Here is a 22108-nt window from a genome sequence, read left to right as displayed (position 1 = left end):
TCTCTCCATTTACATTCATTCTTCCCTGAATATTGATCATTTTCCCCCACACAGCAGAGGTGGAGATGGAGTAAGGGTGGATTATCGCCACAACACCGGCATGCTGAACATGTCTGTAAAATGTAGATTGGGAGAAGCTCACTCACAGTTAACATCAGAGTGGAAGGCCATCACTTGGACTGTGTCGCCCTCTACAGGACACCAAGAAACTCACACCATCACTTCCATTTTTTTTTTTTATGTCATTGAGAGCAACCGTTTTTACTTTTCCTGCATTTATACTCCAGTGCTCTTGTGTACAGAGTGAACGGCTCTACCCACGTGCATTACTCCCCGGCCCTGCTTAATGATCAATATGAGACGTAGGATTTAATGACCTGAATATGATAGACGGAGTTGAGAGGAGCCGTTGAGAGACTGATGTAACCCTTGTTGTTGTTTGTTTGTCAATCATTTTGCTTAACACAACCAGACATGTAGCCATTGCGCCAAGTCTCACTTTATTTTTCCCCTCGTTCCTGCATTCATTTGTCAGATTTTAGCATCACAAAGAAAAAGCTACTTTAAAGTTTATTTCTAAACATGTAATAATCTATTTTTAGTCCTTTAAAGTTAATATAAAAGTGCTTATTTGCTGAGGGAATGTGTCTCGCATATTTGAGACTACTGCACCAGCTGTTGCAAATGTTTCCCCTCTCTAATGTTTACTTTCTCAGTGCTTGTGATTTTAATGCATTTCTGTTCCTCGCAGCCAAGTTTATATTGTCATTTTGTGTTTTTGTTTCGCCTCCACTGTACATAGTTAAAAGTTTGTAAATCTATCGTTCAGAGAAGGAGTAGAAATGCTATGATTCCACAATCCAAATATTATTTTTTTTATATCGTGTAAGATAAAATAGTGGAAATTGTCCAAAAACTAGAATGCAATGCTTGCATATATCAGACATATCACACTCTTAAATGCATTGAAGGTTTCTTAATCTATACAATCTGTTTTGTTTACCTTTATTTTCTTTTGTAACACTTGTTTTGCATTCGTCCCATATATGAATCATGCACTCGACGTGTCCACTTATGCTCACACGTATGTCATTTCTTTGTCAAAGGACTTCTTCTTCTCGATGCCTTCTTATGTGTGTTGTAGCAAATACGTCAGCACTGTCGCTGCATTAGAGAAAAATCTGATATACTGTATGTTGTTTCATTTCTGCCGTACAGTTACGTTAGAGCGGGTTCCCGGCCCGCTGTCGGTGTGATGTTTAATCGATGTGTTTACAGTGTGCTCGTACACCTATTAGCCAGCTGAATCCATCGTGCTTATGTGACGCATCCAAGTCCAAACTGTATCTGCTTCTTGGTTGTGTGCCAGGTTTTTAAGGCTTGTAATGTTGTGTATAGAAGATGCAAATATTGCCTACTGTGCATATGTAATATATTGACCCCTGCAATGCTAGTTTGGCTTTTACTGTGTACTTACTATGTGTAGGAGGAAGACAGGAAAAACAAGGATTTTTGGCAGTATTTGCATAATTATTATTATAGGTATGCTTTCTCTGAAAATTGTGCACTTTTATTTTGTAGAAATTCCCCTACATTTATCGTGCCAAGATCTTGTTCTTGGCATATTATTTTAAAGTATACAACACATGTGTATACAGTACCTATTCTAATATGTATAGTATATATACATATATATATCTATATCTATATATAGGGGTTCGAAATTGGCGATCACCTAAATCTGTATGTAAAGTTGTAGGATGTATGAACAATTTTTTTTTTTACCACTTTGTTTTTAACACACATTCCCCATTTTTTATATTCTCAACAGGAACTCTAGAATCACGCTGGGACTGAGCGTAGTTTGTCATACACAGAATGCTACTTTCTACCTAAAACAAAATGCAGTCGGTGGTTAGCAAGCCAGCTGACTGAATGTGTGCCTCAACATTTTCCTTTCCATTTCCACACCGTTCACCTGTAGGGAAAGATGATGTCATTTGTGTCTGTGCCGATCCAGGCGCGGTTCAAATCTTTCATTGTTTCACACTGAAGGAGTCTTGTGGAAAGACTCGTTTTAGACACTGTCGGGAAAACCTGTTAAGTCAGCGGTTAGTGTTTATAACGGTATATTTTTGCTCTCTTTTTCATTTATAAAAGGTCAATTTTTAGGTGGTCGTTGTGCTCTATAGTGTATGTTTTCCCTTTTTACTGGACAGTTTTCACCCCCTTTTTTTGTCTTCCGCATGTAGTGTTTAACTTCTTTTTTCTATATTTTTGTCTCTCCTTTGTGTATCTGTTCACTGTGTTTTAATCCACCAGCTCAGACAAAATAGTTCAAAATTAAAAACAATGTAACAGTCAAAGCCAATTAAACTAATAATTAGAAGGAGAAAAACTAAACCTATCCTCACATCCTCACAAACGCCTGCCTGACACTTGGTATAAGGCAGCGTTTTCTGCACCGAGGGACCAACACGTGTACAGTCTTGTAGTTTGCTCTTTCACCTGCTACTGTGATAGCCAACTGTATGGATATTTAACAGGAATTTATACAGACCATAAACACAGACATAGCTGTATTTAGGACATGTAAAGACTTGGTTTTAAACGTGGTGTTTTTGTAACAGTTTCTCTGGAACAGATTGTCGTTTGTTTGTTGCTTTTTTTCCCCCCTCGTTTAGTCTGAAGTACTCTGTAATGACTGATCTGAAACTGTTCTACTCACTGAGGTTAGATGGATGTAAAGTGTGTGCGTGTGCGTGTGTACGCATGAGAGAGAGAGAGAAAGAGAGAGAGAGAGAGAATAGGAGTAACTGCTGAAAAATACACTATGTGCATTTCTGATCTCCTCACTGTGACCTGCTATGTTGATGAGAGTATGATATGATGAGATGAGTGTTGGTGTGTGGGTGTGTGTGCATGTGGGTGTGTGCGTGTGAGAGAGAGAGAGAGAGTGATGACTATGGACTGCTGGATAAACAATTCTCACCACAATTCTCAACACAATTTGGGAAAAAAAAACATATCATGAACATTTTTGCTCCACTTAAAACATGCAAATTACAAACTGTATGAAAATTAAAAAAAATAAATAAATAAAAAAAACACTTGAGTGGACAAACAGAAGTAACAGTAGTTAAACCAACGTAAAGTTTATCCTCCTCTCCATCCTCGATGATGCAGAGTGAATACGTGTGAATGGGCGAGAGAGAGAGTGTGTGTGTGTGTGTGTGTGTCACTGTCCCATGCCGGCCAGGCGGCCATGTGTGCCACCATGCTCTGTGACTGCACAGTTGTATCAATAAATCTGGACTCAAAGGGCTCAGATCATGTTTGACTGTCTTCATTTCTATAACACCACACTTTATATACACACATTTATATGGCGGGAAACACTGCCATGTTCTTTGTGGCTTTGTATTAGCTTTCTTACAAAATGATAAGTTATCTACACACCATTACCTACAGTATACCATTACATTACTTTCTGTTTGTTTGTATTTTTGTCTTTTCAATATTCTCTAAAATGCCATAAAGAAAGTAGCACCAGCTAATAACCTGCTTCAGTTGATAATCTGTAATAATGTCATCATTTTTACAGACTCACATCTACTCCTTTTACCTCAGTAGAAATCCATGTTTTTATTTACATTCTGGACACACAATATCTCAGATTACACTGGGGAATAGGTTGCATCTGACTGAGAAAGTGTATAATAGTTATTGATAGAGAAAAGCAAAGAGATCTTTGCACTTTCACACTTCGTAGACGTGAGAAAGCAACTGTATTAATCTGTGTTGTAGTTTTGTATCATTTTTATTGTTGGTTATTGTTTTTTTTTGCTTCCTTTGTTGTCATTTTGCATCTTTTTCTCGCTAATAAACCCAGTGTCAGTGGCACAGGTTGGGTTCAGGCCTCCAGCGTGTTTCATGTTTTGCACACAGCGGAGGAGCAGAAGTTGTTCATTTTAATTACAATCAGTGAACGTCATCCTGCAGTGATTAAACCGCTATAAACGTGACACACGGGCAGTTATCCACTAGATGTCTCTGTTAGACTTCAAATCAAAGACCGCAGTTCCTGCAGCATCACTGCTCTCATCCTGCTCTCAACTGGACCCATGGAGTTGATGTGCTGCATGTCACTGTCCCAACATAGACAGTGTAAATAGCTCTTTATCCAGCATATAAGCACCTCCACAAACAGTGGGCACAGAACATATTTGTAACGTACATATCATGCATATTCATGAGCAGGTTGATGGAGCTTGTGGAGGGATGCGTATGAGTTCTCTACACGGCGCCGAGTGCTGGAGCAGAAGGCAAATGTTAATTCAATTACACGGCAGCTGTTCCTTGGTGCCAATGGCCACTGTGTTTTCACTAGAACAGAAATCTTGTATTAGGTCCCTCGCCATAAAAGACCGTTGCCAGGCATGAGAATGGGGCTGCCTGTAACCAACAGCCATCAACAGTATTTTAAAGAGCGTTTAATGCTTATTTTTGGCTCGAGTGAGAAGTTTGATGTGGCAACAAAGTAAGATTTGTGTGTGTGTGTGTGGGGGGTGTTTGTTCTGGCTCAGTGTTGATTTACAGAACTTTTAGTTTTGGTCATTATTAAAATGCAAAAAGAAAAAAGTGCAAATGAGTTTCTTTTGCTGCTAACTCCAGCTTTTATGTTTGTCCTGCGGTGGTTCCATCATTTTGGTTTTTACAGATCCATAAACTCTTGCTTTGTTCGTTTCCTTCAGGATTCATGGTTACGAGTTATGAAAACGTGTTTTTTGGGCATAAGAAAGACAACATGTGCAAATGCAATTTGTTCATGCATAATGTATGTGAGTATGTGTCGCTATTTGTGCTGCGCCCCCACCTCCTGTCCCATTGGCTTGGGCTGGGCTCCAGGATCAGGGGGAGGTGGGTGTGATTTCATCCATGACTCTGTCTCTGTCCTCGGTGGCAAATCACAAACGCTATTCTGTTCATACTTTGTTTTGTTTTCTTACAGATTATTAAAATTATTTTGGTTTAAAACAGAACAAGAAAGCAGCACAAAATAAAAACAAATAAATGTTCCTGTTATTAATTTGATGTTTTTGATTGCCGTTGGTGAGTTTTGTTGTTTCATGATTTACCATTGTTCTCTTATTCAGTTTATTTCAGCATTTCTGTTGTCTATTTTTTTTAAAAACTGTTTTTTTTTTATTTTCTTAATTTGACTTTTTTTCTGTGATTTGCAGATGAATTTTGCACTTAAGTGCCACCATTACCTAGATTCTTGAGACTTCTTCTCCGTAAATTGCCAGGAAATGCAGCTCTGACATTTTCTGAACCTTCATCAAAGGAAAACAACCACACCTGGGGGAGGTCAGAGGTCATGGCAGAGATATTCAAAGCTTATTTTCATCAGATGTTAGTCATACGTGTTGTGTTTTTATTTTTGAAGTCATAAGTGTTGTGTTTTTGACACAGCACTTATGACTTTCCCATTTGACACACTGGAATAACATGCTGTTAATCAACAATTACATTTATTGATCAGTGAATTGATGAATCTTTTCAACTGTAAAGTAAGGCTGAAAAATAAAGTTTGACTCTGGTTCAGACACTGTGACATGTCAGTGTAACCAGCCTTCTGGGACTCCGTCATCCAACTTAACAACAAGTGACAGCATGTTCTGCCACTTAACTACACACGAGCCCATCGTGCAGCATGTAAAGTAGACATTACACATCAAGCTGCTTAATAAAAATGAAAGCCCATCTATTCATTGGAAAGAGCACAGAGCCCTATTTAGAGTGACTGATTGAGAGCCCAGAATCAAAGGCCCCTGTGGCACAAGCTGCTGGTTTGTTTGGGAATTGGCCCAGCTCTTAAAGAGCCAAGCTTCCCTCATCTTGACTCCAGGCTGACCCCCAAACAGGAGGAAGCAATTTCTGCTGGCAGTCAAGTGCTTCCCTTTCTGGAAGCCTGTAAGGTGACGAGTTGAGGCTGCCAACCGCAACCACCTCGGGTAGGCACAAGGAGCAGAGCAGACCCCGATCATGGCTGCGGCATCGTGACACTCAGCAGATGATGCTGAGTCGAGAGGAGGCTCCTCGTATGTCCAGACAAAGAAGATTTGCAAGTGAAAATCCCTCTTTATCATAATTATAGAACTATAAACATCATGCGTGTTTGTGTGTTCAGAAAAAGTGATAATGATTATTATGAACAATAATAATATAATTATCTCCAATGTTTGCTTTTGTGTGAAATCATTACATTACATTTTGAATAGTGTAAGAGTGAAGTGAAGATAAGATAAGAAATAAGAAGATTGTGAATGTTTTCCCCTTTTTACTGGACTGTTGTCTCCTTTTTTTGACTCATAATTGTGTCTCTGTTTACTGTGTTTTAATCCAGCAGCTCAGAAGATTATTATAATAAAATGTAACAGTAAAATCCTAATTTATTTATTGAAATATACCAGTTGATGTAGAAATAAGTATGTATTTTAAGTTTATTATATTGTTTCTTTTTATTTTCCACCACTGACAAATCCAACAGGATTAACATCATGAGACCATGAAATCAATCATCGCCAGCAGACATGTTAATGTGTCACAGGAGAAGCACAGGTGACACCGATGTCTTTAATGAAGGCTCAGGTGCATCAAGTGTCCCAGTGCGACATGAAAGTGAACCAGCAGGTTCAATAACAGGAGCCAGCAACAAGCTGGAGTCGTTTCTTAATCTTATTGATTACACCTGTGATTTTCCTGCTGTGTAACAAACGACCACATCGGCAGTAAAGGTGTTCCTGTCCAGTCCTTCATGTTATGTCCACTGGTTCTACATGGAAATCTAATCGTTTGTTTGATGGCTTGTACTGCTTTTGCCACTCATTTGGTAAGACGTTGTTTAAGTTACAATCATTGGAAATATTTTTTTTTATTTCATTCATTGATTCAAAATATGTTTTTAGCCCGTTTTGTGATTTAAACCATCTTATTAAGAGTCCAAATCAGCATCTTGACCAGCAATAGTCAAAACAATACCACTTTGAAGTTAATAATAATATAAACTATGAAACATACTGGAACCTACTTTTATTAGTAGTATATAAGTCTAGTAATTTGTACATTTGACAATTAGACTCATAGTTTCAGTAACATTTTGAATGGGCTAATTCTTGCAATAGTCTTTCTTTATAGCATCTAAATACCTAACACTCCAAAATATCTTAAAGCTCTTTCCATCAGTGCTCATTTCCTTTGATGTGCTTACTCTATTTTGAGGTGCCATTCACCAATTTTCACTTGAAAACAACCTCAAAGCAATTAAACACGTACAACAACATCCTGCTTGTTCTCGCTAAAACTGGTTACACACACAGATGGCAAAGTGTCAGGAGATATTGTCAATGCTAACAGTGGTGTTTAATAGAGCGAAGACAGAGGGGTGCAGTTGAGCAACTTGGGGGTAAATGCACTTGTAATTTCAGTCCAATTCATCTTTGCATCACTTTAATTAAAAAAAAGTTAATAAAAACGTTTTAAAGTTATGCTTTTCAGTGAAGACGGATGTCAGTGGTGTATTATGTTGGCTAACTTGGTAGCCTTTTTTTTTTAGCAAACTTCCTGTCCGTTTCTGATAGATAAATATAGGCATTTTTTTTTTAACCGTACATTTATTTTGACTAGTATTTCACTACTGGTAGCTTTTTAAGACATTCAGACTTTTTGAAAACAGCAGGTTTTCTTAGCATGTATGTTTTAGTATACACTTTTATTTTCTTTTTACTGAGATTTATTTCAGTGTTAAAGCCAGAATCAGTGGAAACAATATAAATTCAATAAAACCATATTTGAGACTACACCAGGGATGTTGACCAATTTGTCACAGTAACTAGATGGAAACATCTGTCTGTCTGCACCTAAATCGTCTTGACAGTCGCTCATCTGGCGACCGTCTTTGATGAGTCATTCTCGGGAAAGCATCAAAATGTTGCTTTTCCAACTGTTGTTTGATGTGAGGAAGATGGAATTACACTAGCTGTTACACAGTGTAACAGTGTGCTCAAAGTCAGAGGTAACATGTAAATTGTGATAAGTTTAAAGGTTATCGTTAAGCATTATTACTTCAATCAAGGAGGTTATGTGGGTTTATCTGTAAGTTTGTCCCTTAGCAACCTCCTGTCTTAAGTTTTTGACGGACCAATCTGAATTTTTTGTGATGGGTATGTTCCCATTAAATTTTAGTAACATGACGTCACAAAAAACAATCAAGTTTTCAAGAAATCCCTATCTCTTATGTAACCCACATGGTTACGAAACCCATTGTGTAATTTAATCGTTGTTACCATGCCTCACCACAAGGGGGCGCACTAGCCCTGTACCCACTGTCAAGTGTGTGCCCTTTCGCTGACCCGAGAGACCACATTAGTGAGGGAGCCGAATGAACATAGGTAAGAAATACAACTTAGAGGTCGAAAACGCATGGTTTATCACCTCAAAGCACCTCAAAGATAAGTTTTTCGCTTATTAGGAACGAGTCTTGTGTTTTTATTGGATAAGAGGAGCCGTTTCAGTGTGAGCCCTCTGAGAGAACTCCGGTAAGCATGGCTGCTACATGCTGAGAGGCTAAGCCTCGTTGTTAGCTTGTGATATAGTTGTTGTGTGCAATGCCTTTCATTGAGACACTTTTCTTAAACAAGTCGGGACTAAAGGAATGTTTCCTAATTTTTGAACCCACAGCGGTACTCTCTGTATCATTGTGAACAGTGTAAACCTATAATATCGCATGCTAAGTTAGCACAACGCTAACGCTAATTGTGAATGGCGCTACTGCTACGATAGCTCAGATAGTCACTGTAAAATGTAATGTGAATGTTAACAGTGTGGCTAAGTAAGCTAACCTGCCACTACTGTAGTTAAATGAGAGCGAGAGACGGCATATGATGCATATTTGTGTTGATACGATGCTAGGTTGTGTTACTAGTTATTGTTCTTTGATAACTATGATGTACGATATGTGTTTTATTGCACTGAAGCTGCTCAAATATTAATTTACGGTTTTATTTAATTTAAGGTGTATAAATGCATTTATGTTAAAATACATTATTGATGGATAATAATCTTGGTTAAAGTACTGTACTGTAAATGTACACAGGCTCATTTACAGTGATTTAACCCACTATATCCAGCATCTGAATATATATGTACTGTGTATATATGTGGCAGATATTTAGAGTGAAAAGTGGAAGTAGAATAATGTCATGTGATTTAATAGTAACGGTTATAGTAATACTGTGCGATGCAATATCTGTCAAAAAGATGTCACCGCTAAGTGCGGCAGCACTACAAATTTGATGAAGCACCTGATCATGCACGGCATCAATCTACGAGCAGAAAGTTGCTTGAAGAGTGGACCACAGCCATCCACAGCCCTACTGAGGATGTAACGCAGCGAGAGGCTGATTTAAAATCTCCACCACCCGCCTCCGGTGCGTCCACGTGTATAGCGGGTACTGGCGGCACTGTGTTGGGGGCTTCAACAGGTAAGTTTACGTGTAGCAACATTCGTATTGTATGTTTGTTTACTTAAGTTAAAGTTGCTGCAGACAGTGATTGATAACGCTTAGCTTGTCAAAATATATTGCATCGGCTGTTAAACAGCTCACTGTTATGTTTAGCTTGTCCTAACAGAAGCCTCTGGCCCTGCTGTGAGGAGGAGGACAATGCCTGCGAGTGGAAAAATGACTGGAAAAAAAAAATCCAACTATTTTGACAACCACACACACACTGTCTCTCTCTAGGTCTTCCAGAACATGCTGTCATTCTGGATGTGAAGAACAGGTAGAACAGCCTGTTCCTGATGGTGGAGTGTTTTTCTGGAGCAGTTTCCTGCCATTCAGGCCCCTCGGTTAAAAAAACAAGGGAGCGAGACAGGTATTGTAGATAAGGATAGATATTGATATTACCTTATTCCATCATCAGTGTGAACTAACATACTTAAAAAGCTGTAGTCTAGCTAATAAAACAATGTGTATATTTCTTTCAGACTGGACAGACTTTCTGATGAAGACTGCAGAAAAGCTGAACAGTTTGTCAGACTCATGAAGATCCTCTATACTTCAACCATCTACATCTCTGCTGAAAGGAGTCCAACTCTGGGCCAGATTCTGCCCATTTTGGGGAAACTACAGCACCACTTTGCAGTAACTGATGAGGACTGCCCCTTTACAGATCATCAAGAACAATATATGGGTTGACAAAACGATACAAAGTGTGTAGCACAATCCTGTTAATTTCTCATTTGTTTACATTTGATAACCAAGAGACATGACTACTATACTATTTGTTTTGTCCTGCAGGATGAGAGCATCAGGCAGTTCTTGGAGGAGGGCACAGCCTTAGACCCAAGATTTAAGATGAAAGTGGCTGATGAAGTGAGGACCAGACTAGAGGAGATGAGTAGGACCTCACAACAGGTGTGAAATTGTATTCTGAGTTTGTATGGCCATCTATTGAATACAGAATAAAAGGTAAATGGCCCAGCAGATGGAGCAGGACCTTGAAGAGGCAGTTGTTGGCCATGATGACAACTTGTCTGATGAAGGCTGTACAGCTACAGTAGCAACACTGGTAAAAAAATAGAGAGAGAGAGAGATCGATCGATCGATCCTGTTTTTTGCCCCATTTCACTTTCAGAACAAAATTAACTTGTTGGCATCTACCCTGATTGCCTTTTTTTTGTTTCCAGAAGAGGCCAAAGCTCTTTCAGGAGCTATTTGCTGATGAGGTCATGGCAATATAAACTGGACAAGAAGAGAACACTCTCAGCACCAAAGAGAAGGTTCAGGAAGAGATACAGAGGTCTGCCATCTACCCTAACCTCAGTGAATCCTGTGACCTGGTGGTGGAATATGAGGGACACTCTGCCATTGCTATCAAACTTGGCAACCAGGTATCTCTGTGTACGAGCATCTTCCACACCCTCAGAGCATACATTTTCTACTCTGGACTCTGGACCAGAGAAAGCAGACATGTTAATTTTCCTTAAGCAGAACTGCTAAGAAACCAAGTTTCTCTGAGGTCCTTGTTCACTTGTTAATTTTGCAGCGCAAATAATTTATTTTTTCGGTTAAGAAAACTTGAGTGTAAATATACCAAAGTTGAAAAAGAAAAACTCAAGATTTGTACCGCAATGTGTAATGCAAGTTTATTTTTTAGAACTGATATTAAAAAACTGTTATCGAAAGACGTATTGTTCAGGAACCAGTATCGAAGTGAAGGTATCAGTACCGGTATCGAAAATTTATTGGTATCGCCCTACAACAGTGTGTGTGCTACTGCTACTTCAGAGGTTAAACATTTTTCTTTAACCTCAGAAATCAGAGGCTACGAAGCTGCACAGCAAATGTGAGTTAGCCATAAGCACCACACTAGCTCATCCTGTGGCGAACTGCTAAAACATTTCATAAACCAGCGCCACCTGTTGACTTTCAACTGCTTCCGTTTGTTAATTATACCCCAAAACCAGCCATGCCAAGAGCTTTGTTTTTTAAATGTGTCCTGAAGGTCCACACACGGAGCTAAGTACGTCTACGGGGCCGGGCTCCGGGTTTTCCTGCCGGACGAGTCACTGTGTGGGTTGGGCTAATCCAAAACAGTGAAAACAAGGGGGGTGTTCTCTGAAGACACACTGTTACCTGTGAAACACGGGTGCTCTGAAAACACCCTCATTAGCACTCGGTACCTTCCTCCTGATGAAATTAACTATAGACTGTATGAAATTAACATGGCAAAAAAATGTATATTCTTATGTTGAAGGTTAAAATTTATGTAACCCATTGGTTAATAAATGGGTCATTTTTTCTCATACCTACGGTTGCTGACTATTGTTCTGTTTAAGTAATATCACTTGATCAAGCCTATTCTAACATTCCACACTACAAAATATGTAATTGAAGTATGTATGATTCGTGCTGATATCATATAGGCTCAATATCGGTATTGGCCAATACTCAAGGCTGCAATATCGATATCGTATCGGAAGTGAAAAAGTTGTATCAATGAAGATATGTTGTTTGGTCAGGATGAGGTTAGACTTGGTTTGAAGTTAGAGTGAGTCTCCAGGATATTACGAAAAACGTTTGTAATTTCGGACCTCCATGCCAAGAGGGGACATGTTTCCGGTCCCCTGTTGGTCATGCTTTAAATCATGCTAAAATTAACAGTGGGGCCTTTTAAGATTATATACAGAATGCACAAGTCAATCACCATCACAGACACCAGTCCAATCCTCCCACAAACCACACATGTGCAATATATGCAAGATAGAATTGGATCTGATGACTGTTTATGCTTACACTGAATTGCAAAGATACTTGTCTGAAGCTGTCTGAAACTGATATAATATGAGGTCTGGAACTGGACATGGACCAACTATGTTTTCTCCATGGACCCCAAGCAAATTATCAATGAACGAAAATTAAATAAATAAACATAATTCTCCCTTATTTATGGTTCAAGCTAAACGATCCAGTGCAGCTGATCAACATTAAAGCAGCAACTCTAAAAGGCATGGTGACAGTATTTGACCTGCTACCACTTCAGTATCTCACGTACATGGACACACTATACTTTTTACTTTGTATAATATGTAATAAATTGTTTTAGAATTTTTATATTATGCAATTATGTCATATTCTTTCTCATGTAGATCATAAAACTCAAATTTTAATAAAAGTGACAAATGTGGTGAGCAAATGGGTCTCCTCCCTGGGTCACATGGGTTGTTAGTGAAAGTATACAGAATTAATATAGAAGCTGTTAAATCATTATGTTTATCATCACTTTGGTTATATAGAGCCAGGGGTTTACACTGAGGTTGGGACATTTCTAACAGAATTTGTGTGCACATCACAAAACTCTTTAGCTGTAAATGAGTGTCGGTGTCAGACACAGCGAAGGCAACAGGGAGTTGAGGACAGTTGATGAGAGAAGGGGAAGAAAAGAATCATATCAACACCAAGAGTGTCGATTAGGTGAGAAAATTACTTCACTGTCAGCCGTCTGGGCTTCATGTTTGAAAAAAGAAAATCTAAGCTGCTGTGGAAAATGCAATAAAAGTGTTTCACGCGCCTTAATGTGTTCATGTTATCTGTGTATTCACAGAACATAAACATTTACATATAGAGTATATAGCTGCTGTAGGTTGTCACTCACCACCTTGTCTGATTTGCACCTCAGTAAACAGAGTTTATCATCCGTTTCAAACAATACTTGCATAAAACCAAATATGTGACTCATACTTAAATATGTATCTGACAAGTTTTTATTTATCTCATCACTTTATCGTTGCATTCTGCCCACAACAGATTGTCACAGCCACTTTGAACAGTGTGCGAACAGCTTGTGCTTTGAAAGAGCGAACGAGGTGCCTGCAGCAACGTTTCACGTCTGCATCCCATGTCTGTCTGAAACCAATCTTTACATTATACATTTTCAAAAACATATCCATTATTCATACCTCCATATTTTAATACTATTAGCATTTCTTTGCCACCCACCTAAATTTCTCTGTGTGTCTTATCAAAGGAGCAGTGACAGCCGCAGTCACTTTGTTTGTGCGAGCAGGTGAGTTGGGATTAAAAAAGCAACTCAGTGGTGAAACATCTCACGGAATTAAATCCAAATCTGTGAGGCGATGTATGTTTTTAAAGACAGAGAAATGGGAGAAACTCACCGGTGCTTTCTCACCGGTGTATTTGTGTCGACAGACAGTCACAACAAAGGCAGCCACACACACACACAAACACATACAGTGGTGCTCCACCTGTGTGGGTGGGAGGTGTGGCCACTCAGCAGCTGAGTGGGGGCAGCATATGGAGATTCTAATTGGGTAGAACAGCACAGCTGGAGGACACTCGTCCAGGACCTGGCCTCTGGTAATCAGCCCCACAATCCTCAGCTCTCGTCTCCTCATCATGGGAGCCTTCTGTGGTGGGTGAAGGTTGTAAAATGTGCAGTAACATCTCGCCAAGGAAACCAAACAGAAACTTAGAGTTTTTACAATCTATTTTTTCAAAAAACACCACTTGGAATGATGGCAACATGAACATTTTTTTTATTTTACATCTGTAACACTTTAAGTCCCCTGTTAGCAAAAGTTGTTTTAATTCTTTAATTATACTATATTTCTGATCCAAATAACAGAATTCTTGCCATAGGTAGGGAGACACTTGTTTTCCCATCTTGAGGGTTTGCTAGAGGATGACTAATATGAGAATTATGTGTAAGATTCTGATTATGGGCCTTTAGGATATGTAATCCATGTTAAACTCTGGATATTGTGTTTTTGTTTATGCTTTTTAAATCTTCTGTTAAATTTGTTTTCCTTTGTTTCTGTTCATTGTATGCGTGCATGTGTGTGTGTGTGTGTGTGTACACAATAGGTATACATGTATAAAAAACAATGGTAATGGTAGTAAAATCTGCATAAGAACAATTAGATTCTGTAATATATACTGTATGTTTAAGGCACAATATCTGCATCATGAGTATTTTAAGTTAATGAGATATGAATATATGAACTTTTACTTAAGTGACATTTGCGATGTTAAACTTTTACTTATTTTCTATACTAACAAAGTAGTACAATACACATAATAGTAATTTATGTGTTGGTAATGTATATTTACAGTTCAAACTCTGCAGATTTTACGTTAGACTTTACGTACAGGTTCACACAGAGGTCCAGTGGCTAGCTTTGTAGCATCACAGCAAAAAGGTCACCAGTTTGAATCTTGTTCTCCCCATGTGCATGTAGGTTTCCTCCAGCTGGGATTGGCTCCTAAACCTGTGCATCTCTCACATACGGAGGCCCTGAAGACTCAACACTGACGGTAGACAATGATACTTTGGGCATATGGGAATGTTTAATTATATGAAAAAAAGGCTACTAATCACACCAGACCCAACATAAACAACCGCTTAATGGTGTGGTGTGAGAATGTGAGTCTGAAATTGTTTAGCAGACATATTCACCATGGTATTAGCTATCAACACACACACTCAAACTTGCACTTGTTTTTTTAGGGCAGCTCAAAGACCTCATCATTTAGCATTTGTGTTTTGGGTTCAGATATTTATACATACACGTGAGTAAAGCAATGCAAAATAAACAGCGAGAGTTGTTGAAAAACTGAAAATGAACTGTTGAGACCTGATTATAGAGTCAGTGAGAGATGGGGAGGTGGGGGTACACATGCATTGCCTTTGTGTCTTTGATTTTATTTTTGGAGTTCAGTTCTCCTGCTTCACGCGGTTTAACTAAATAAATTAGTGTACAGAAGTGATTGCAAACACATGTAGTGAATTAGCTTTTTGTTACTGAATCATAAATCACTGGCATATCATCACATATCTCCTTGACCACTTCCAACTTCACACTCATCATCCAGACACAGACTCCCTTTTAAACGCTGACATCCATTGAGAAACATTTGCAACTCAGCATGCTTTCAGCGCCGGATTCATTTGCAGCTCTACACCACGGCTCCGTGTCTATAAAAGCTGATAATGTGATAATTAAAGGAGCTGACAGGCAAGAAGTCAGCGAGATGCCTGATTTACCAGCCGCTGCTATTTGTTATCCTTCTCAGATTACAGCGCCTCCACCCATGTATTGTATGGGACATAAAGTATCAGTGGAAACAATTAATTAGGTAAGGAATGTTGTGAAAGCACGGAAAGTCAAGGGGGTCTCAGTGGAGGACGCCGTGATGGTATCGTCCCGGAAACATCACAGGATCTGATTCAAATTTGAACACAGGCGTTTCCAGCAGACAAAAGATCACTGCCATCTCTCCCTCACTCTCTAACTCTCTCTCGCCATCCTCTCTCAACCACACTATGATTTATTACCTGAAAAGACAAGAGAACTAATTAGTGGAGTAATTAATTAATATAAATTTGCATATTTGCATTTGCAATTAGTGCAGTCAACTGATTAGTCTGAGATGGGGAGTTTGACTTATCAGATGCTTGTGTGTGTGTGTGTGTGTGTGCGCGCGCGTGTGTGTGCGCGTGTGTCTGTGTGTGTGTGTGTGTGTGTGTGTGCATGCGTGTCCTGGACCAGAACGATCAGTCGACCAGCTGAGGCATTTTGAAGAAGGGGAGGGGGCTGAGATTAAGGAAGTGTATTTCTTTTATACCCCGTTCCTTTATTTTGGTCTGTACACATGTACAGTATGTGTGTGTGTTTGTGCACATGAACACCATCCACACTCCTGGTGCATATACACATTCTGCAGTGAAGTGCTGTCACTGTCGTAGAAAGTGTGACTTTACCGTCGGCACCATCTCCGAGCGACGCTTTAAACTCACTCCCAGGTGTAATCACCACGCCACACCAAGGCTGTGCGGCCGGGCCACACCGCCGCTGATCGATGTCTTGTAATGTCCAATACAGAGAGAATAAGTCGCATTAATTGATTCTCCTTGCAACAAGGTCATTCACAGGCACAAGCTCGTGTGTGTGCACTTGTGTGTGTGCGTTCCACATAACTGAGGAGGGCATATACCCATATCAAGTGCCAGCTGTGCCCCACTGTGGATTTGGCAGCCTGCCACTGGGCCTTTTTTCCGTGGGGTGTACTTAATGTCTATGGTCCTGAGGTAGCAGCACTGTGCACACTCCTTTGGTATGCCCAGCCTCAGCATTCAAGGCGCCTGGTGGAATTTATCAACCTATTTTATACAGAAAATATCTATCAGTACATTAATCGGTCGTGGCTTAATAGATGTGAAGATGTGCTGCTTTTTATTTCTCACTGACACATATTACGTGAGATTACAGATAGGGTTCAAATCAATAATCAAAATAATGATTTTGTTTAAATTACCATATTGTCAACTCTGCTTTATTGCTCTGCATACTTGAGAAATGTTGCACAATTTTATATTCTGTTTTTAGGTTGACAGTGTTACATCTGTCCAGGGACGACGCATGGAAAATAGCCTCTCTGCTCATTCTGGTACACTTAAAGTGCACTGTTTAACTCAAACTCTCAATGTCATTTTAAAGCTAATCCAACACACATGTGGTGAGAATGTAAATCAGCAGTCTGATCTGGCTCGGTCGTTTCTATATATAACATTTATGGGACACATTGTAGTATTGTTCTGTTGACAATAGTCTGATATGTGTTAAAGCGTTGAAGCTGTGACATCACATTTGTGTACATTGTATATTCACTGTGACATCACCTCTGATGTTTGTATGCTGAGCTGTGATAAAGGCTCCCGGAGCTGTCCGAGCGAGACCTTCAACATCACATTTACATCACTGGAGTATACTGTGTCATTTTCAATCCTCTGTCAGTCCAGACGTGCCTTTTGTGTCCTCCTTATTTGCTGCTCCTCATTCATAATTGCTTTAATTTCATGTAATTTAATCAAGGGAAGGTCTTTGTGGAAGAGTTAAGCCTCCTGCTGCCTCCCTCTGTGTGGAGGATGAGACGCAGTTCACAGTTATGCAACAGTACAAATAGGAAGACACAAGTTTTCAAGTCCCAAACTTAAAGTCCCGAAATGCATTTATTTATTTTATTTATTAATCTCTTGACTTGCTGTTTATTTTTCTATCTATTTAAAATAAGCTGGTTGCCCCCTCCTAGCTATCTATTTTTTTTCTTCTCCATCTATCCATCCATCCATCCATCTTCTGCTCATTTCACCTGTTGAGGAACTCTGCCGCGCGCGCCCTCCCCTCCATTGTTCCAGGACGAAAATTCATACATTAATTCATCTTTCTCACAAGACGAAGAAGAAGAAGGCGCCGATATTCGTTGTTATCCCTCTCCGGTCTGTGTTTGTGACTGTAAACGCGGGCCTCCCGGTGCCCATTACCGGAGCTGCCAGATGATCGGCGCGGAATGGAGGTCCCACGGGACACTGAGCACGTGGTCTCTGCTGCCACAAGACGTCAGCGGCAGATGGCATGGGTACCCGCTGTTGGCATGAGTGTCATTCCTCAAAGAGGGGGAGAGAGAGAGAAAGAGAGAGAGGGAGGGAGAGAGAGAGAGAGAGATTCAGCTTTTCCCTTTAATTAGAGGTTTAGAAGAGGAGACGCTGCAGCGCACATTCACTGAGGATATTTGGGACCATGCGAGGTGCACGCTGACCGCAGGTTAGTATGATTTCTATCAACTTGTTTGTGAAATTTTCCTCAGTCTTTCGACATTTGATCACGAGTTTCGTGTAGTTATGCTGAATGAATTTGTTGTATACACTTTGAATAATAATCAAAACAATAATTACACTATCAGGTCTAACAAAACAATTGGAATAAATGCAAAGACACTATAAAGTTGACTGTCATTGAAAGTGCTACAAGCTGTGACATTGGCCTTACACTTGTCTGCTCCTCTTCCTCTCGGGAGGAGGAACCATTCACGAGGTAATTAAGTGACAACCTTGAAAAGACGTCGCTGTGTATGTAGTCTGATCCTGTCTCTGCTTTGATCGCACAGGAAATATGTTGACGCTGCCGTTCGATGAACCCCATATGATGTGTGAGCCGCGGTTTGGTGCCGATTATCCCCGTGACAGTTTACCTGAGAGCCTGGAGCACGAGAGACAGCGCAACGCAGACAGGCCAGTGATGCGGGAGGCCGAGGACGATATCTCCGACAGAGAGGAGGACGAAAGAGACGACGACCAGGACGAGGAAGGGCTTCCTAAAAAGCGGGGGCCCCGGAAAAAGAAGTCCGGCAAGGAGCAGGATAGGTCCAAACTACGGCGCATGGAAGCCAACGCCCGCGAACGCAGCAGGATGCACGGCTTAAACGCCGCGCTGGAGAGCCTGCGCAAAGTTGTCCCGTGTTACTCCAAAACTCAAAAACTGTCCAAGATTGAGACTCTCAGACTGGCTAAAAACTACATCTGGGCCCTGTCAGAGACTCTGAGCGCGGGGAAGAGACCGGACCTCCTCGCCTTCGTACAGACTTTGTGCAAAGGATTATCACAGCCCACCACCAACTTGGTGGCGGGTTGTTTGCAGCTGAACGCCAGGAATTTCCTCACTGACCAAAACGGGGAGGTCATGTTCCCTGGCAGATCGCCCTACGATGCCATGTACTCGTACCCCGGCACAGACATGAACACGCCCCCCGGCCACAGCAGCAGCACCTTGGACAGCGGCGCCAAAACGTTCCGGCACTACAGCTACAGCGGCGCCTACGAGCCATACTTCGAGAACCCCTCCCCGGAGAGCGGGAGCCCGCACTTCGACGGCCAGCTGAGTCCCCCGATGAATTTCAACGGGATTTTCTCCCTAAAACACGAGGAACCGCCTGACTACGGCAAAGGCAGCCACTATGGCGTGCGCTACTGCGGTGCGCCAGGGCGCACGGCTCTTGCGCACAACTCCATGTACCGAGTCTCCCCAGAGGCCCGTTTCCCGTACGATCTGCACGTCCGCAGCCAGTCCTTCCAAGCACAAGGGGAAGTTAATGGATCTTTCCATAATTAATCAATCAGCTGGACAAAGTTCAAGTTTCAGAAGCGATGCAATTTTCTCCCCCCGCAGAATGGAACCAAACTCCAGACACACAGATGCACAGCGACAAAAATGCCTATTTTATCATTTTAAATGCAGTATTATTTTTTCCTTTGAAACAAAGCAAAAGCCTGTAAATTATATATGTTGATTTCCTTTGTTCTTTATTCTGAATTTGTGTCTGATTTGAGGTAAAAAGCAGGAAAACGAAGACATTTGCATCACAATCCATGTCACAGAAAATCTTATTAAACATCTCGTGTGTAAAACAATTCATGGTATATATATCATGACAATGGAGGTTATAATTGTATATTACTAAATTAATTCCCGTTGCAAAATAATAATAATAATGATGATGTTAATAAAAACAACGGTGGAGTGTTCACTTCACCTCTGAAGTTTTCTGACCCATAATTGGACTTCAGCGATTCAGTCTGTTGGCAATAAAGGTCAACTGAGCTATGCAAGGCAGCCAAATGAAATCTTTGCTTATATAAATAAAAAAAGAAAAATGAAATATGTCTATTTCCTCAAGGCGTTTCTCATAATCGAATATCTAATTAAAACGGTGGCAATCACACGAAATTAATTATGAGAAAAGATCCAGTTTGGAGAGACGTGCACGTGTTTAGGAGACCTGGTGATGATGATGTCATCTGATGAATTAAATACAGGAAGTTGGGGCAAGATAAATTAAATGCATTTGTATTTGGAGTAAATAGTGTGGTAACGAGGTGAATGTATAAATGTATTTATTTATTAATTGATTGATTTAGTTCAGCTTATTTATTCCGAGTCCGTCGATTTGAATGTGGATAATATATTATTATAGAAAAATGATATTGTACAATTCAACCACAACAGTGTGACCTTTTATGTGAATTTCCACTCGTTCAGAAGTTTCTTTATGTTTCATTGTGTACTGAGCGTTGGAAGTAAAACAAAAAAACGAGAAAAAAAACAAACATGTTTCATTCTTTTTCAACTCAAACAAAAATAATAATAGTATATGAGAATAAAATGCCTTAAAAAGGGAGATGGTGGCCGTCTATATGCAACGAAATGAAAGTTTGGGATTGTTTGATGTGAACTTTTTACACTTGTCCTCGCTTCTGCTGCTGCACAGGAGCAACTGTGATGCACTTCATGTTATTCCTGCACAATGTTGGTGACTGTACTCACATAAAATCTGTTGATTTTGTAACTTTTACCCGAATGATGGATGGTTATTGCACCATATTTCGAAATGTATCTCTCTTTTTTTGCCCACACACACACACACACACACACACACACACACACACCATGGAAACTCGTTATGGATCGAAATATTCGTGAAGTAATGTGTTTATGTCTCGTGATGTTTTTTGTCGCGTATAAAACTTGTTCGAAAAATAAATAAATCAAGGTAGAATATAGACAAGGGGGAAACAAAAGCCGAGGGCATCATTTTATTTATTTATTTATTTATTTATTTATTTATTTATTGAGACATTGGATCGCGTAAAATGGCCCATAACTTGTGAGAGGCCTGTTCCTGATGCACGTGCTGAAGAATAAGACTTTACGGTATCTTTTTATTTAAAGAAAAACAACATGTTAAAGACACTGTAATCAATAATAATCACGCACAGTTTGTGAAGCTGCAAAGCCCCGATCAGCCTTTATTTCTTTTCTTTTTTTAAAATCCTTTCTCCGAAATCGTGTGATGTGATTTAATTTCATCTGATCAGGTGGCTGATTTGTGTCACAAATGCCCACGAGGTGTTGGATGTCAGCCAGAGAGCTCAGACAGTTGATCCCAGTGCTCCCAGTTAGGGAGAGAAGTGTTAATCCCAGGAGCTCCGCTGTGATTTGGAAGGAGAGGCGTCGTCGACTGGCTCCAGAACAGAAATCACTTTCTCTTTTTTTGGCGACTTGACTTTTCCGGGCTCTGTTTAGGATTTTTGCAGAGAAGCTGAATGAATTGAATGATGGACGAAATCACTTCATCTTCTTCTTCTTCTTCTTCTTGCCTTTTATTTGCAGAAGGTTTTGGGTCATTTCGAAAAAACAATGACAAAAACAAGCAGGAACATATGGATTATATTAAATGATTGTGTGTTATAATAATAATAAAGTGCACAAAATGTGTACTTTATTATGATAGAAATAAAGCACAAGTAACATGTAGACATGACACTGATGTGTGGAGGGGGGAATTCATTTATTGGAGTTTGTACCTTTTGGATTTCTCTCTCTCTCTCTCTCACTCACTCACTCACACAAACACACACACACACATCTAAACACCAAAATGAATCACGTTTTGATTCCATCACTCCAAAAGTGCACTCTCTGTCTCTGCAGAGAAGCTCGTTCATCTCTTGCTGCTGAAGTGCTGCAGTCATTTCTGTCCTCATCAGTAATAACCTTCAGCACCTGCCCGTGAAGACACTGACAGCCTGTTTGCAATTTTATTGACTTTAAAAAGGGGGCTTGGTCGATCTATAGTAATTTGTTTAGAAAGCCAAGTTCACCTCTGCAAACAATAACAAATGTGCTAATTAA

General features: G+C 40.0%; 2 protein-coding genes and 1 long non-coding RNA gene across 6 annotated transcripts in view; all 3 read left to right on the top strand.

Annotated features, from left to right (window-relative positions):
* pde1cb (phosphodiesterase 1C, calmodulin-dependent b) overlaps positions 1–3328 on the top strand; it is a 91147-nt gene extending 87819 nt beyond the window's left edge. For 3 of the 4 annotated variants that reach the window (XM_044019058.1, XM_044019078.1, XM_044019087.1), the window contains one exon: positions 55–3328. In XM_044019058.1, coding sequence (XP_043874993.1) covers positions 55–74 — 20 coding nt within the window. In that variant the 3' untranslated portion in view covers positions 75–3328. The remainder of the gene's footprint in view (positions 1–54) is intronic. The other variant, XM_044019068.1, reaches the window with a different exon arrangement.
* Positions 3329–9325: 5997 nt separating this feature from the next.
* Positions 9326–10581, top strand: LOC122781093. The gene is made up of 4 exons (XR_006361756.1): positions 9326–9545; positions 9804–9936; positions 10049–10273; positions 10362–10581. It is a non-coding gene; the product is annotated as an uncharacterized LOC122781093 (long non-coding RNA).
* Positions 10582–18043: 7462 nt separating this feature from the next.
* neurod6b (neuronal differentiation 6b) lies at positions 18044–20237 on the top strand. Its single transcript, XM_044014924.1, has 2 exons — positions 18044–18184; positions 18528–20237. The coding sequence occupies exon 2, from the start codon at positions 18533–18535 to the stop codon at positions 19526–19528; it is 996 nt and encodes a 331-aa protein (XP_043870859.1). The 5' UTR covers positions 18044–18184; positions 18528–18532; the 3' UTR covers positions 19529–20237.
* Positions 20238–22108: the final 1871 nt, after the last annotated feature.

Source organism: Solea senegalensis, linkage group LG1, assembly GCF_019176455.1.
Source record: "Solea senegalensis isolate Sse05_10M linkage group LG1, IFAPA_SoseM_1, whole genome shotgun sequence".
NCBI lineage: Eukaryota > Metazoa > Chordata > Actinopteri > Pleuronectiformes > Soleidae > Solea > Solea senegalensis.
The sequence above is the reverse complement of the archived record's forward strand: the minus strand, read 5'-3'. Positions and strand labels throughout refer to the sequence as shown.